This window comes from Streptopelia decaocto (assembly GCF_964273445.1).
Source record: "Streptopelia decaocto genome assembly, chromosome: Z".
NCBI lineage: Eukaryota > Metazoa > Chordata > Aves > Columbiformes > Columbidae > Streptopelia > Streptopelia decaocto.
In genome coordinates this window covers 50,058,357-50,074,586 of record NC_138657.1, presented here as the reverse complement: position 1 = coordinate 50,074,586, position 16,230 = coordinate 50,058,357, and the positions used below count along the sequence as shown (strand labels likewise).

Sequence of the window (16,230 nt, the reverse complement as noted above, 5' to 3'; positions counted from 1 at the left end):
TCAATTAGAATGAGGCCTTTTGTATTCCACTGGTATGTGTTTTGTCAGGCAACCTCAAAAACAGAAAGTAATTTTTCTTCTTTTTTCCACCCCCCCTGTTTTTTCATGGAAGAACAGATTTTCTTTCTGTTCCAACATTGCACTAAAATGTATTCAGTTACTACCTTCCATCACCAAAAATCTACTAAATGTTAGAAATTTGATTATACATTTTAATGATATTGATTTGATTTCATTAACAGATTTCCTCCCACTCACCTCTGTCCTACAAAAGATTTCTGCGCACTTACATTTTTGCCATCTGTATTTTGTGGTCAAGACATGGACAACTGTTTTTTGGTCCAGGAAGCAAATAAAATTACTCTTTAAAGGGGACCTTTTGCAACCATAAGTAAAATTCATTGCCAGCTCTTCCATCTAGAACTACTTTCTCTCATACTCTAGCTTCAGCTCTGATCATTAGTAATATTTGTCTGCTGTTCTTCAACTAAAAATTTCAGGGTATCACAAGGGACACACAGAGGGCAAAAGAGGTTGAGACTGCAACCCTTCCCTGGAACTAAGTATTAGACTTAACGTGTATTCAATGGCATTTAAAATTCATTATTTCGCACTTTTCATTTAATAATTTTAAATTATTTTACATACAAAATTAAACTTCACTTCTCACATTTCATCATCAGAGTAACCAAGTCAACCAGCGTTGAAGGCCATGGCCAAAGCCATAAGTGACGATATGAGAGCTAAGCACATAAGCTCGCTTCGTTAGTCAACGCTTACTGTGATCTTTGGCATTTAGTCAAAGTGTGTTGTAGTTGATAAGTGGAATTCAGTAATAAAACTGAGGGCCTCTTCCCAGGATAAAGCACATAATGGCATTTTTGATTACTGTTTGAGGTTTGGGTTCTTTTTCTGCATTTAAGGCATGCCTATGTCAAAACCGAAATAGTGAATTTCAGGAAATCCCTTAAGAACTTTGTAAGATGGAAGAACAGTATCAACAGCAAACAAAAGACAAGAAGCAATAACATGTATTCCATACAAATGCATGATATTCCCAATTTTCTTCAACAGACACTATTAATTCAGGGGAAAACAGAACCTCTCCCATCATACAAGACATTTGTGATTTAAAACTACACTTCAGACTTTGAATTAATGCATTTTTTTTTTACTCTGAAAAGGGAGAGAGGGGAAAAAAAAAGAGAATTATCAATGAGTTCATCAGCCGGGTGGGAAATAAATCAACTCATTGCACCTGGTGACTGTGTCTATGCTATGCAGGATCCTCCATGCTGGGCCTTGAAGTCCTGGTCACTGAGCAGGCAAGGTCTGGCTGTGTGTTGCCTATACACCTGTGTGAGCCTGTGGGGTGACCCTGCTCTTTCAACAGCAAAGGAAAGGTGACAGCAGGCTCAAGAGGTGCCCTGTGCCTAGTAAATTGGAGACCAGGAGATCTGCCACACTCCTGACCACACATAGTTTACACCTGCCCTGCCAGGTGAGGATTGACATGAAGAAGGTTTACAAGCTGCTTCAAAATACCTGGCAAATTTAACAGCTGCTTAATTTTATGTTTGAATTCACTTACTGCACTGACATTTCACAGACTTCCAGATTAGGCCCAGTCCTGCAGTGGCACCACTGAGCCAGGCTTTTATTCATACAGAGCTGTTTGAGTAATCAAAGCAATAATCTCTTCACTCAGTCCCAAATTATTTACAAATATCTAGCACCAGGAGATCTGGTTACGACTGGGTCATTTGGTATTATTTGTGTAAACCAAGAAATAAAATAGTTTCAATGTGCACAATTTGCCAGTGCAATAGAGATCTTTCATTTTAATTAAAGGAATAGGAAACCTTCAGGCAACCATAGCAATAGCATACGACCTACAAGCACAAAGAAATTTATGGACAAAATCAAGAGTACTGATGGGAAAAAGGGGGAAGTTTAAAGCACATTTTTAATTTTATAGTGTATCTATTATTTAATGCAACTTAAAGGTTGTAATTTCTTTTTCTTGCTTTCCATGAGTAGTTATTCCTTAAGAAATAAATGAAAATACTAATATTCAGCTTGGTTGCTTAACTTCATGGCAGACAAAATATTATTTTTGTTTAATGTAAACAAGAGTCCCAGAAACACATTCTGCTGTCTAAACTACACTGAAGTATACTATACCAGATGGATGTGGAATCATACCATTTTAGTTTGCAAAACAAGCATTTTATTTACATTCCAGGGACCTAAGGAAACTGGTAGATATAGTTCCTAAGTACCTCTGAGTCATATTTGAAAAGTCATGAGAGTCAGGTCTTCAGTAACTGGAGCAAAGGGAATATCACATTCATTTTTAACAATGGCAAAAAGGAGGACCCTGGGAACTACCAGTCAGCCTCACTTCAGTGCCCAGTAAGACCATGGAAGTAAGACTCCTGGAAGTTATGTTGAAACACATGGATGACAGAGAGGTGATTAGAGACAGCCAACATGGCTTCACAAAGGACAAACCATGCCTGACTAATCTAGTGGCCTTCTACAATGGAGTGACAAGAGCTACGGACGTCATCTACCTCAACTTCTGTAAGACCTTTGGCACTGTCCCACACAACATCCTTGCTTCTAATTTGGAAAGATACGGGTTTGATGCATGGATGGCTAGATGGATAAGAAATTGGCCATGTCCAGTGAGTTACAGTCAATGGCTCAGTCTTCAAGTGGAAACCAGTAAAGAGTGGTGTACCTCATGAGTGCATACTGGGACAAATACTATTTAATATCTTCATCAGTGACAATGACAGTGGGATTGACTGCATCCTCAGAAAGTTTTCACATGACACCAAGCTGTGTGGTACAGTTTATTCACTTGAGGGAAGGGATGCTATCCAGAGGGACCTTGACAGGCTTGAGGAATGGTCCCATGCAAACCTCATGAAGTTCAACAGGACCAAGGTCCTGCAGCTGGGTCTCGGCAACTGCCAGTATCAGTACAGACTGGGGGACTGGGAGCAGCCCTGCACAGAAAGACTTGGGAATCCTGGTAGATGAAAAATTGGACAGGAAGCTGCCAACATGCACTTGCAGACCAGAATGCAGATTGTATCCTGGGCTGCAGAAAAAGAAGTATGGCCAGCAGGGTGAGGGAGGTGATTCTCCCCCTTGACTCCACTCTTGGGAGAGCTCACCTAAAGTATTGCATGCAGGTCTGGGGCCCCCAGTACGAGAAAAACAGGAATCTGTTGAGTGGGTGCAGAAAGTGGTCAGAGGACTAGAACACCTGTGCTATGAAGAAAGGCGGAGAGAGTTGGGGTTTTTTAGCCTAGAGAAAAGAAAGCTGCAGGGAAACCTCCTTGCAGCCTTTCAATATATGAAAGGGGCTTATAAGAAAGACACTTTATCAGAGCTTGTAGTGACAGGACAAGAGGCAACTGAAAGAGGGTCAGTTCAAACTGAATATAAAGAAGAAATTTTTTACAATGAGGGTGGTGAGACTCTGGAACAGGTTGCATAGGGAAGTGATGGATGCCCATCATTAATGATTGTTTTGAGTTTATGTGGCAAACCAGTGGGGGATGGACTGCAGCAGTGGCTTATGTGAGAAGACACCAAGAGCTGCCTCCATGCAGGACAGAGCTAGTTCCAACCAGCCCCAAGATGGACCCCTATCTGGCCAAAGCTGAGCCTATCAATAATACTGATAGTGTTTCTGAGATAACATAATTAAGAAAGGGCAAAAACCACTGCACAACATCATCTGTGAGAGAGGAATAAGAACATGTCAGAGAAACAACTGTGCAGATATCAGGGTCATTGAGGAAGGAGGAGATGGTCCAGGTATTGGAGTAGAGATTCCTCTGAAGCCCATGGAAAAGATCACAGTGAAGCAGATATTAACTCTGCAGCTCATGAAGGACCTCATGCCAGAGCAGCTGGATATGCAACAGCAGGGAGGAAGCTGTGACCTTATGGAGAACCTATGCTGGAGCACTCCCTTGGCAGGATTGTGGATAGAGAAGCCCACACTGGAGCAGGTTTTCTGGCAGGACCTGTGACCCCATGAGGGACTTACACTGCAGCAGTTTATTTCTGAAGGACTGCACCCTGCGGAAGAGACTCATGCTGGAGAAGTTCTTGCAGAACTGTGGTCCACGGCAAGGATCCACTCTTGGGAAGTTCATGAAGGACTGTGACTGATGGGAGGAACCCCACACTGGAGCAGGAAAACAGTGTGAGGAAGGAGGAGCAGCAGAGATGAAGCATTATGAACTGACCACAACCCCCCTTCACCCTGTTCCCCATGTGCTCATCGGTGCAGGGAGGTAGAAAAGTCAGCAGTGAAGTTGAGGCTTAGAAGAAGGGAGGGGTGGGCGAAAGGTGGTTTTAGATTAGTTCTTATTTCTCATTATCCTATACTATTTGATAGGCAATAAATTAAAATTAATATCCTCAAGTCTAGTCCATTTGACCTGTGATAGTAATGGGTGAGTGATCTCCCCATCCTTATCTTGACACATGAGCTTTTTGCCATATGTTTCTCTCTATCTTGTTGATGGAGGGGGAATGATAGAGCAGCTTGGTGGGCACCTGACAGCCAGCCAAGGCCATCCCAGCACAACAGGGCTTTGAGCAATCTGATCTAGTGAAAGATGTCCCTGCCCATGGCAAGGGAGTTGGAACTACATGACCTCTGAGGGTCTCTTTTGACCAAAACTATTCTATGAGTCGGTGGTTCTGAAGAAATGGACAGTCTCATCTTCTTATGTACAAATACAACAAAACAAAACAAAACAAAAAAAAAAAAAAAGAAACCAAAGCTACTCAAGTGTCTATTTGCCTTCTAAAACAAATTCCTGTCTGTTTTCTATGTCTATTTTTGTCATTGTGTTTGAAATATCTACAGCAGTCCGGACTATACACAGTGACTTTCTAACTCAGGAACATTTATAACTGCTTCATTTTAACAGCCTTCTTGCTGCCATTATTTTTAGTCAGTACTTTTCTGCACTAGATTAGAACCAGAGGGCTAACAGAAACAATATAAATTGCTAACATTGATGCTGTGCAGCTACTCTTTCCATGGGAGGCTAATGATAAAATGTGATGGTCAGGTATCTCTAAATTGTATATGGTGAGATACAAGTAGAGCAGCAGAATGACCATGAATTTGCTTGCTAATCTGGATTCTGGCAACAGATACTTTGTTTTCTTACCTGCTAAAGCAAGAAGTAAAACTGCTACCTCTATAATTTGTGCTGGTTTTTTTTATTCAAGGTTCAGCGTCCAATGAAAGAACGGCCTATTAAAACAGGCAGCTTGAGCTGTTCAGCGGAAAAGTGAGTAACCTAACCCACCAGTATGCAGCAACAGCCACAATGGGAGAGACATGGAGAGGTTACATCTATTATGTTTTATAGTTTCACAAAACTGAGTATAGAAACAGATACCAGGACACGATCTGGCATATAACTCATTTAACCATAGTAAAAAGAAAGTTGCCTAGAATAAGGTATTCACTCAAGATTGGCTCATTGTCTTGTAATTTTTTGGGCATTTGCCATACTCTTCTTTAATAAAAATTCAGTGTTACAATAAGTAAAAATACAATCCTCTCCAAAAGGAGTCTTTCTGCACATAAAGCATCTGGAATGTTTTAAAATCAATCAAAGTCTCAATTGCGAGTGGAAAACCAAGACCTTTGTAAAACAAAACAAAACAAAACCAAAAAACAGCAGACCAAACAAAAAAAAATCAAAAAACCAACCAACCAAACAAAAACCAACTATAAAATTATGAAAAAAAAAAGTGGAAGGAGATGGTGGCACACTTCCTTTGATCTAAAAACTGAATTAATGATTTTCTTATAGTGTATTTAATTTACGTATTCAAGTCCATTGTTAATCAGACATTTAACTTATTAGCAACTTCATTGCACAAAAAGCAGAAACACTGGCAGTAGGAGTATTATTATGAGGAATAGAATATACTGCATCAGTGCTTCCTTTAAGAACCACTGGCAGTGTAGATGACCAGCATTTTTGCTTGCAATTACAGGTGGAGTTGTTTTAGTTGCGACACTACGGATAAGTGCTCTATGAATCCCTGGAATTTTTTCTGTCTCCTTCCGTACTTGACTATGTCACAGGTAGCTACAACACACATATTGATAAAATCTTGCTGTATTTGGAGATGGCTAGGGGTGGAAAGGGCAGAGTTACTATTTACATTAAAAAGGAACAATTCAGAGGTGAGAGAGGCATGAGGTTTTTTACAACTGAAATACATTCAATTAAAAAAAAGGTAAACTTATCATTTTGGTGTGTAAAGCTAGCATCAGACAGCATATAATTCATTCAAGACAATAGAGTAGTTAAGCAACCCCAAAGTAAAACTCATTCATTAATTTGATTTGCAAGTTATTTTAACTACCTGAAGGAGATGAAGCCAAGCTTATTAGACATTATCTTTACAAAACACTTTATTTTATCCTAGATTCAATCTATTTAAACATTCCTATATGTGAGGTAAAAAGGAATGTGGCTTCTAACAAAAGTGTTTGTTATATCAGGATTGAGATATCCAAGGTAGTCTCAATTTGAGCAAATAAAATATGACTTGTACTTACCGATATATCATCACTAAAATCTATTTCATCCAAATCAAGGTATTCAGGGGCTTCCATTATTCTTCTATTGACATTTTGGGTGAGTCAACACTGTAGTAAAAACCTAATTAAGAAAAGATAAATGTATTATCTACTAAAGAGTCAAAACCACACAGAAATGGATAAATACAGTAGTTAGATTACTGAAAACATTTAACTTGTACAGTGAAGTTTTTCATAACTTAATCCTAACATCTAAATATTATTTGCCATCTCTACTTTGCATATCATGAAGAAGCCATTTCAATTTTTAGGGAGAATAGCTAGGTGGTACTTGAACTGGAAGTCAAAAACACTTGATTCAGCATCACTTAGTCCTTCCAGAAGTTCAATACAGGTGTAAAGACCCAAGCTGCTGAGCACCCTCATGACCCTGTAACCACAGCTGCGCTAATAACCTGTCTTCTCTTGAGGATGCTATCACTTTACTGGTCTGAACACAGCAACTTCTGGTACTATACTCTTCCTCTGCTCAACAAGGCAAAAAAGAACTGAGAATTATGCTGTGCACAGGAAACAAAATCCTATTGTACTTTGTCTCCCCTTCTCTGTACAAGCAGACCAACACACAATGCAGTCAGTGCTTTACAGATAAATGATTTATCTCTCCTCAACCTGCAAGTGCATTTCCCCTAAAACAGCAACCAAGGCAAAACCAGAAATATATCTATGTGCAAAGATTATCAGAGGCCTTAATCATTTTCTCACAGGAAGAGAAAAAGAAGATAAAGCTCTCTTGCCAAGAAATAAATTTGGCTGGAAAATTCAATATGTAATTCTGAATAAACTGGAGCTTAAATAATCAGAAGCTCAAAGACAATTAAATCCTCATTGCTTTCTTAATCCTAACTAGAATGAAGGTGTACATTATCCCTACAGACAAGTACAGCAGAAGTAAAAGTGGAAAAGGAAGCTATTTTAAGAGAAGCTGAAAAAGTGATAACGCTTTTTTAAAATAATGTGAGACACTACATAAGTGTTAAATATTATTATGGAAGGAAATTAAGTGCTTCTAGTACTTGTAAATAACAAAAAGAAATGCATGAGGAAAAAAAAAATAATACAAGTCCAGTGTATTCATGTGACAACTGCCAAGAAATATACTTACGAAGTCAGCCATGTAGGTCTAAATAAAACTATTGTGTGAAACCATTGTGTGAAACCATTGTATGATGTTAGAAATGTCCTAGTATAAAGGGTTTGAAGAAAACGCTTTTCTGCAGGTATTACACTTATTGACAAACAAAAACACAGTCATTAATCTCCTTCATAGCAACCCACTCAAGCACAAAGCTGATCTTAAGACACCTATTCTTAAAAAGTTATTAGGAGAAGAACCAGGAGGAAAATCTACAGTTTCAAGCTAAAAGAGCTGGAAAAGCAAACTTTTATTTCTCGTCAAGTCATTGAAGGTAAAGGACTATTCAGCGTAGTTTTCTTTAAATTAACAAAAAGTGTGCATGGGTTTTCTTTAATGTATTACAATATTTCTGCTCCTTGAATATAAGAAGGAAGAAACTCCTGGGAAGGATAAACTGGAAAGGAAGGCAGCACATAAGAACAAACTCAGCTACCTACAATTGGGTCTCACTGTGGTTGTTAGACTTAAGTGAAGCAGTGAGAAAGGAGATGGCTACAAAGAGGTAAAAACAGTACAAAGCCCTCAGTCCAACTTGTAATAAGGAAACAGAAGTGGCTATAATATTAAACTAATCGGAAGCTTTTCATTTTGCAGAAGTTCCAAGTGCTAAGTTTATTCTTAGAGGCAACCACTAAAATCAGACAAAATCCTTGCAATGAAAGGAATTAGTTGTTGTGAAAAGGCATGACACGTTCATGTCTACAGATTCTTTATCACATACCAGCTTTTGCTTTCTTAATATAAACGTGTGTTTCAGTATACTTTTTTAAGGTTTATGCTTTAACGTGTTGCATTTGGTTGACATTACAGCTTACTTGAGGAAAAGGGCACTGTCACTGCATTGAGTTTGCATGGCAAGGTTTTGGTTGTGGGGGTGCTACAAGGGTGGCTTATTTGAGAAGCTGCTAGAAGCTTCCCCTGTGTCTGACAGAGCCACCATGGGCCAAGGGCAAGGCAATCCCTGTCAGTGGGAGCGCCTCTGGGATAACATAATTAATAAAGAGAAAAAAACCCTGCACAACAATAACTTCACCTGAAGGGAGGACTGAGAATATGTGTGATGAACAGCCCTGCAGACATCCAGGTAAGTGGAGACGGAGGGGCAAGAGGTGCTCCAGAAGCCTGAGCAGAGATTCCCATGCAGCCCATGGTGGGGCTGGCTGTTCCCCTGCAGCACATGGAGGTCCAAGGTGGAGCAGATACCCACCTGCAGCCTGGTGAGAACCCCACACCAGAGCACACGGATGCCCAAAGGAGCCTATGACTCAATTGAAAACCCATGACGGAGCAGGCTCATGGCAGGAGCTGTGGCCCCATGGAGAGAGGAGCTCAGGCTGGAGCAAGTTTGCTGGTGGGACTTGTGACCCCATTGGGGACCCAGGCTGGGGCAGTCTGTTCCTGAAGGGCCCCACCCCCTGAAAGGGACCCACACTGGAGCAGTTTGTGAAGAACTGCAGGAAGGACTCACACTGGAGATAGTAATGAAAGATTGTATCCTGTAGGTGGACCTCATGCTGGAGTGGTAAAGAGCATGAGAAGGAAGGAGCAGCAGAGATAATGTCATCAACTGACCAGAGTCCACATTTCCTGTCCCCCTGTGCTGCACAGAGCTGAGGCAGAGGAGGTGAGAACAAAGTAATGAAGTTGAATCTGGGAAGGATGGGGTGGGAAGAAAGTGTTTTAGTTTTTGTCATTTTGTTTGTTTGTTTTTCTTAACTATCCTACTATATTTTTAATTGGAAATAAATTAAATTAATTATCTCTGGGCTGACTCTATTTTGCCTATGATGGTAATTGGTGAGTGACCTCCTTATCTTGATCCCAACCCATAAACTTTTCAATCTTATTTTCTCCCCTTGTTCAGGAGAGGGAAAGAGAAAGTGGCTGGGCATCCCTCCACAGAGGTAAAGATCAGTTGTCAATTTATCACTGTGACTATTGATTTCAGCTTATAACAAATTGTGAATTCAGTTTTAGCAGCAAGATAAATGCCAATTGTATATGTACTGTCCTACACAAATTACAGGATTGTAGAATCTACCCAGTATCACTCCATGAGGTGATAGATGTATGAAGTAAGAACGCAAATTGAAATATAAATTAATGAGAATTAAAATATAAAGTTTAAAGGTTAAACACATATATGGACTATATCACATACAAACAGCCTAAAAAGAAACTACAGCTTCTCTGAATTTCAGTTTTTCACTCAAATTAAATGGATTAAAAAAACCCTCACCCAGTATGTTTAAAAACCAATGGGAGAGATAATTAAAGCTACTCTAGACAGGCCACATAATAAGCCAGAATCAAGAATTCACCTAACAATTTTATTTTGCATTAAAGCTGATTTATTCAGGTAAAAAAACTCGACAGCTTTAATAAAAGAACTTCTAGTCCTGGTCACCACATATCTCAGGATTTTAAAACTAAACTATCTCAGCCTTTCAAATATATTTTTAAATCCTAAACTGCAAGAAGCCACTGAGGCAAAAAAATGTTGCATCCACCCACAGCTGATGAAAGGACTGCATTTCACATAGAGATGTACAAAACTCATCATACCAGTCCCCAGTCTTACAACATTACTTCCCCAAAATGTCGTCTTCTGTCTTTCCAAACATGAAGACTACAAAACACACAAATGCTGAAAAGCAAGTTGGTAACCAAAGCAAACACATTTTCTCTATGGAGAACTTCTCTTTCTGAAGATAGTGTTCAGCTATACATACAGAAAGGGCAAGAGACTCATACACACTGTTCATTATACAATTTTCATTTTTATCTTGATGAGGTAAAACTGGACAGCAACTCAGGACAAATACTATGACTAAGTAAGATTTCCCATGACTATACTTTGTGTCCGATTCAAGAGGTGCACTTTTTTGATACAATTTAACATAGTAGAACTGCACCACGTATAATGCAAACCATATGGTAAGGATAGTATTCAGAGTAGCAGGCATTTTGAAACCTTTGCAATGGCTGAATCCAGACTACTACCAGAAATATAAACAATCTGAATCGCATTCACTAGCATAAAATAAGCACAACTGGTCAAAATCAAGGTAAAATAATTACAACCAAAGTTGTAACTGCAAGCAATGGATTCCCTGGGAAACTCATGGAACGACTTATCCTTGGTGCCATCTCAAGGCATATCAGGGCTAAGAGGGTCATTAGGGGCAGTCAGCATGGCTTCACCAAAGGGAAGTCGTGCTTGACCAACTTCATTGACTTTTATGAGGACATAACAAGATGGATGGATGATGGCAGAGCAGTGGACGTGGTCTACCTTGACTTGAGTAAGGCATTTGACACAGTCTCCCACCGCATCCCCACAGCTAAATTGAGGGAGTGCGGGTAATGAGGTGGACTACGAACTGGCTGAAGAGAAGAAGCCAGAAAGTGGTGGTCAATGGGGTGGAGTCTAGTTGGAAGCCTGTATCTAGTGGAGTGCCTCAAGGGTCAGTACTGGGGCCAGTATTATTCAATATATTCTTCAATGATTTGGATGAGGGAATAGAGTGTACTATCAGCAAGTTTGCTGATGACACTAAGCTGGGAGGAGTGGCTGACATGCCAGAAGGCTGTGCTGCCATCCAGCGAGACCTGGACAAGCTGGAGAGTTGGGCGGGGAATAACCTAATGAAATTTAACAAGGGAAAGTGTAGAGTCCTGCATCTGGGCAGGAACAACCCCAGGTTCCAGTATAGCTTGGGAAATTACATATTAGAGAGCAGTGTAGGGGAAAGGGACCTGGGGGTCCTGGTGGACAACGGGATGATCATGAGCCAGCACTGTGCCCTTGTGGCCAGGAAGGCCAATGGCATCCTGGGGTGTATTAGAAGGGGGGTGGTTAGTAGATCGAGAGAGGTCCTCCTTCCCCTCTACTCCGCCCTGGTGAGACCACATCTGGAATATTGTGTCCAGTTCTGGGCCCCTCAGTTCAAGAAGGACAGGGAACTGCTGGAGAGGGTCCAGCGTAGGGCAACAAAGATGATTAAGGGAGTGGAGCATCTCCCTTATGAAGAAAGGCTGAGGGAGCTGGGTCTCTTTAGTTTGGAGAAGAGGAGACTGAGGGGTGACCTTATTAGTGTTTATAAATATATAAAGGGTGAGTGCCACGAGGATGGAGCCAGGCTCTTCTCGGTGGCAAACAATGATAGGACAAGGGGTAATTGGATCAAGCTGGAACACAAAAGGTTCCACTTAAATTTGAGAAAAAACTTCTTCTCAGTAAGGGTGACAGAGCACTGGAACAGGCTGCCCAGAGAGGTTGTGGAGTCTCCTTCTCTGGAGACATTCAAAACCCACCTGGACATGTTCCTGTGCGACCTCACCTAGGCATTCCTGCTCCAGCAGGGGGATTGGACTAGATGATCTTTTGAGGTCCCTTCCAATCCCAAACATACTGTGATACTGTGATACTCTGCCCTGGTGAGACCACATCTGGAATATTGTGTCCAGTTCTGGGCCCCTCATTTCAAGAAGGACAGGGAACTGCTGGAGAGAGTCCAGCGTAGGGCAACAAAGATGATGAAGGGAGTAGAGTATCTCCCTTATGAGGAAAGGCTGAGGGAGCTGGGTCTCTTTAGCTTGGAGAAGAGGAGACTGAGGGGTGACCTCATTAATGTTTACAGATATATAAAGAGTGAGTATCAGGAGGATGGAGCCAGGCTCTTCGCGGTGACAACCAATGATAGGACAAGGGGTGATGGGTACAAACTGGAACACAAAAGGTTCCACTTAAATTTGAGAAGAAACTTCTCAGTGAGGGTGACAGAACACTGGAACAGGCTGCCCAGGGCGGTTGTGGAGTCTCCTACTCTAGAGGCATTCAAGACCTGCCTGGACACCTTCCTGTGTAACCTCATCTAGGTGTTCCTGCTCCGGCAGGGGGATTGGACTAGATGATCTTTTGGGGTCCCTTCCAATCCCTAACATTCTGTGATTCTGTGATTCTGTGACATGAGATGAATAATTTATTTTCAGCATCAACACCAAAGCAATACAGATGACTGCCTCTAGCCTGTCAACAGAAATGTCTGACATTTAACTGATCAGTTTTCCTAATTGTATTTTGGAAGCTAGTCATTAAATATTTCACAAAATTTTAACCCAAACCCCAGTATTTCTTGTCTGGCAATTTGGCTTGCAGAGAGACATGTACACACACATATACGTTTTATACAGGTAGAAGAAATCCTGTCTGCTCTCAGAATTCACAGTTAAAACAAAAAAACCCACATAAACATCAACCATATGTACTCAAGAAAAAGTGGTTTTTATAGTTTCATTTAAAAGTTCTACCAGGAGAAATAATCCAGATAAACGTCACCTCACAGAAAGAAATGCAGTATTAGTAGTATCAGTATAGTAACAACGTATGTGTTGCACTGCAGCAGATACTGAACAGCAATTAATTTGTAAAATAAATAAAAAAAAAAATCATTCTTTTCCTTTTCAAACAACAGGAACAATCCTTATTGTTTTCCCAAAACATAGATTTTCCTTACTGTTGTCCTTCTCAGCTAAAACTGGTTGTCTGAACTCAAGTCCTGTTGCAGACAAACATTCAATACAGCTAGGCGAATGAGGAAAAAAAGGGGCAAATAAAACAATTCCTAGTAAAATTATCATAAATAAAAAAAAAAGGCAATGAAGCATTAGATACAGGGAACAAACCCATAATCTTCTGCAAACACTAAAACTTCACTCTAGACTAGATGGCACGCATTACCTACATGTGAAATGCTTGTTCACAGATTTCTTTTTAAAGCTAGATCAAACCTTGCATTTCTGTCACCATACAACCTCAAAAAACAGTCACATCAACACAGTCCCTAGGGGCTGGTGTGCATTTTGAGGATGGAGAAGACTCAATATGGGAATGGCAGGAATGCCACTGACTTTGTCTTGTGAAGCCAATGGCCATCACCTTGTCCACACTAATGCACATAAAGCAAGAATAAGGCCCTACAGGTGAGCATTTTCTCTCTGACAATTAACCAAGAGAATTAATTGACTTCTAAAGCAGGCAGAAAGTAAGCAAGCATCTGGTTCAGTTTCTTGTTCAGTTTGCTCAATGGAAAACTATGGAGTAAAAAGCATAACTGATTCACAGCGACCCCTTTCCAATAAGGCTGTAGTGAATTCAGTAGCTTCAGAAAGGAATGTGATCCAGTACCTCAGCCTAAAACAGTTTCAGTGCTACATGTGAAAGACCAAATGCAAGACTGAGTATAAGGATCGAGACAAACCAAAACAACTAATTGAGAATGCATAATTTTAATTATTTATGGATACAGAAATAACAAGAACAAATAACAATTAAAAGATCCACCATCAATTAAATGTTTGCTTCAGTTGCAACTATAAGAAATCCTGCTAAAGGCACAATAGATTTTATTTCCTACATCTCAGAGCTACTATACCAAAATATTTGGCAATTTACTTAAACTTTCAACTAAACATAAAGTAAATCAGATGTAAATACTACTATAGTGGTTGACAAAAGTCTGTTTCATTAAGCACAGTTAATAATATTTAGTTTAAATACCAGAATGCCAGGACAGTTGCTTTTTAATTAGGGGATAAGGTTACATTTTGCAATTATAGGTCTGAGATAGTAAAATAAACACACTTCCCTTTCCTAAGCATCAGAGGCTATAGACACCCAAAATGAACAAGATTCATGGGCAGAAAGGAAAGACTTTAAATCTTTAATTTAAGCACACAGTATGTGTTTGAAGTAACGCTTGAAATCTGGTATCTGAACTTTATTCCCTAACATTAAGAAATACTAAGAACATAAAACCAAGTTTCTTCACTTCCAAACAAACAGAACAGTGCAGTGTTTACTTATTTTAATCGTATTTAGCATGCAGTGAAAAGCCCTGCACCAAATTAAAACCTACAGTTCAGGAAGGCATTTCTTCTGTCAGCAGTAGGAAATATCCAGAACTTTGAATTCAGTTCCTCCATCCTCATATACCATTGTAACAGTGAAGCTCTACCAAAAATTAATTTGGCCTTCTAAACCCATTTACTACACAGTATAATAAAAGCACTACAGTATTTTCAGGACCACTGCCATAATTAGGTGATGTAGGAGCTGCACTACTGAATGAAAACAAGAGATCTTAGACATTGGGTCCTACCAAAGCTAGTCTGGGCTAACACCACTGCCTCCCCAGCTATCACACCTCTTACTGCTTCTTATGCTCCCCAATGCGTAGCTGTGTGCTGTCTCATATTAAAGACTACACATTCCTTGAGACAGGTATTGTTCAGTCACTCTACATTTGCCTGGCTTTTCGCATAGCCTGTGCCCTTGTCTATTAACAAAGTTCCGTGGTACAGGAGTAATACAATTAAATAATAAATATGATGTGAATACACTGCAATGAAGTCTGTAAGAGGTCATATTTGAAACTTTGCAAGAGATCCCCAGGACAACTGAAAATCTCTATTCACCAAATAGAGATGGTGCCACCACAAGTGAAAAATGCAGAACACAGCAGAAAGCACTAAAGACACAGAAAGCTTGCAGTTTCAGAACAGAACAGAACAGAACAGAACAGAACAGAACAGAACAGAATAGAATAGAATAGAATAGAATAGAATAGAATAGAATAGAATAGAATAGAATAGAATAGAATAGAATAGAATAGAATAGAATAGAATAGAACACAATACAATACAACACAATACAACACAATACAATACAACACAATACAATACAACACAATACAATACAACACAATACAATACAACACAATACAATACGAGTATTTCAGTTGGAAGGGACCTAAAATGATCACCTAGTTGTGAGGAATACTTTAAATTTAATACTATACATACATGCACTTTTAGAAGACCCCAGCTTCTAATTCATATTTACAGTCTCTTCATTATCTCCAAGGGGGAAATTACTTGGATATAATCAATACATATTCAAGCACGTGACTTTCAGAATATAAAGACTGACACTGCAGCTCAAATGGAGGTTCATTTGCTTTTCAAGCATACCACTTAGCTTCATGCATTCAAATAAAATGACAACCTGACATATGGTTAGACTACACTGGCACTTTTAAGTCATATAATGGTTTGTGATATTATGATACAGTCTGAAGTGCATTGTGCAAACAATTTTTGTAACCTTGTAGGGCTCCCAAAGTATTTTTTCTAATTATGTGATATGATGTTTTTTCTATTACTTGTCATGCTCAGTGTCTGGATTGTCTCTTACTGACTGAGCACCTCCCTTCTACTAGTTTGTTTTATTTACTTTCCTTCCTTCTGTGTAAGCCAAGAAGAACATATCTTGCAGAGGAAATTATCTGTCCAGCCAAATTTAAAATATAAAAATAAAAAGAGAAGGCTCAATAGGAGCAGGGAGAGATTGTAAAGAGTACAG

General features: G+C 39.7%; 1 protein-coding gene across 2 annotated transcripts in view; it reads right to left on the bottom strand.

Annotated features, from left to right (window-relative positions):
• Window positions 1-16,230, bottom strand: part of SNCAIP (synuclein alpha interacting protein) — a 91,183-nt gene that overhangs the window by 47,108 nt on the left and 27,845 nt on the right. For both annotated transcript variants that reach the window (XM_082074088.1, XM_082074087.1), the window contains exon 2: window positions 6,626-6,728. In XM_082074088.1, coding sequence (XP_081930214.1) covers window positions 6,626-6,682 — 57 coding nt within the window. In that variant the 5' untranslated portion in view covers window positions 6,683-6,728. The remainder of the gene's footprint in view (window positions 1-6,625; window positions 6,729-16,230) is intronic.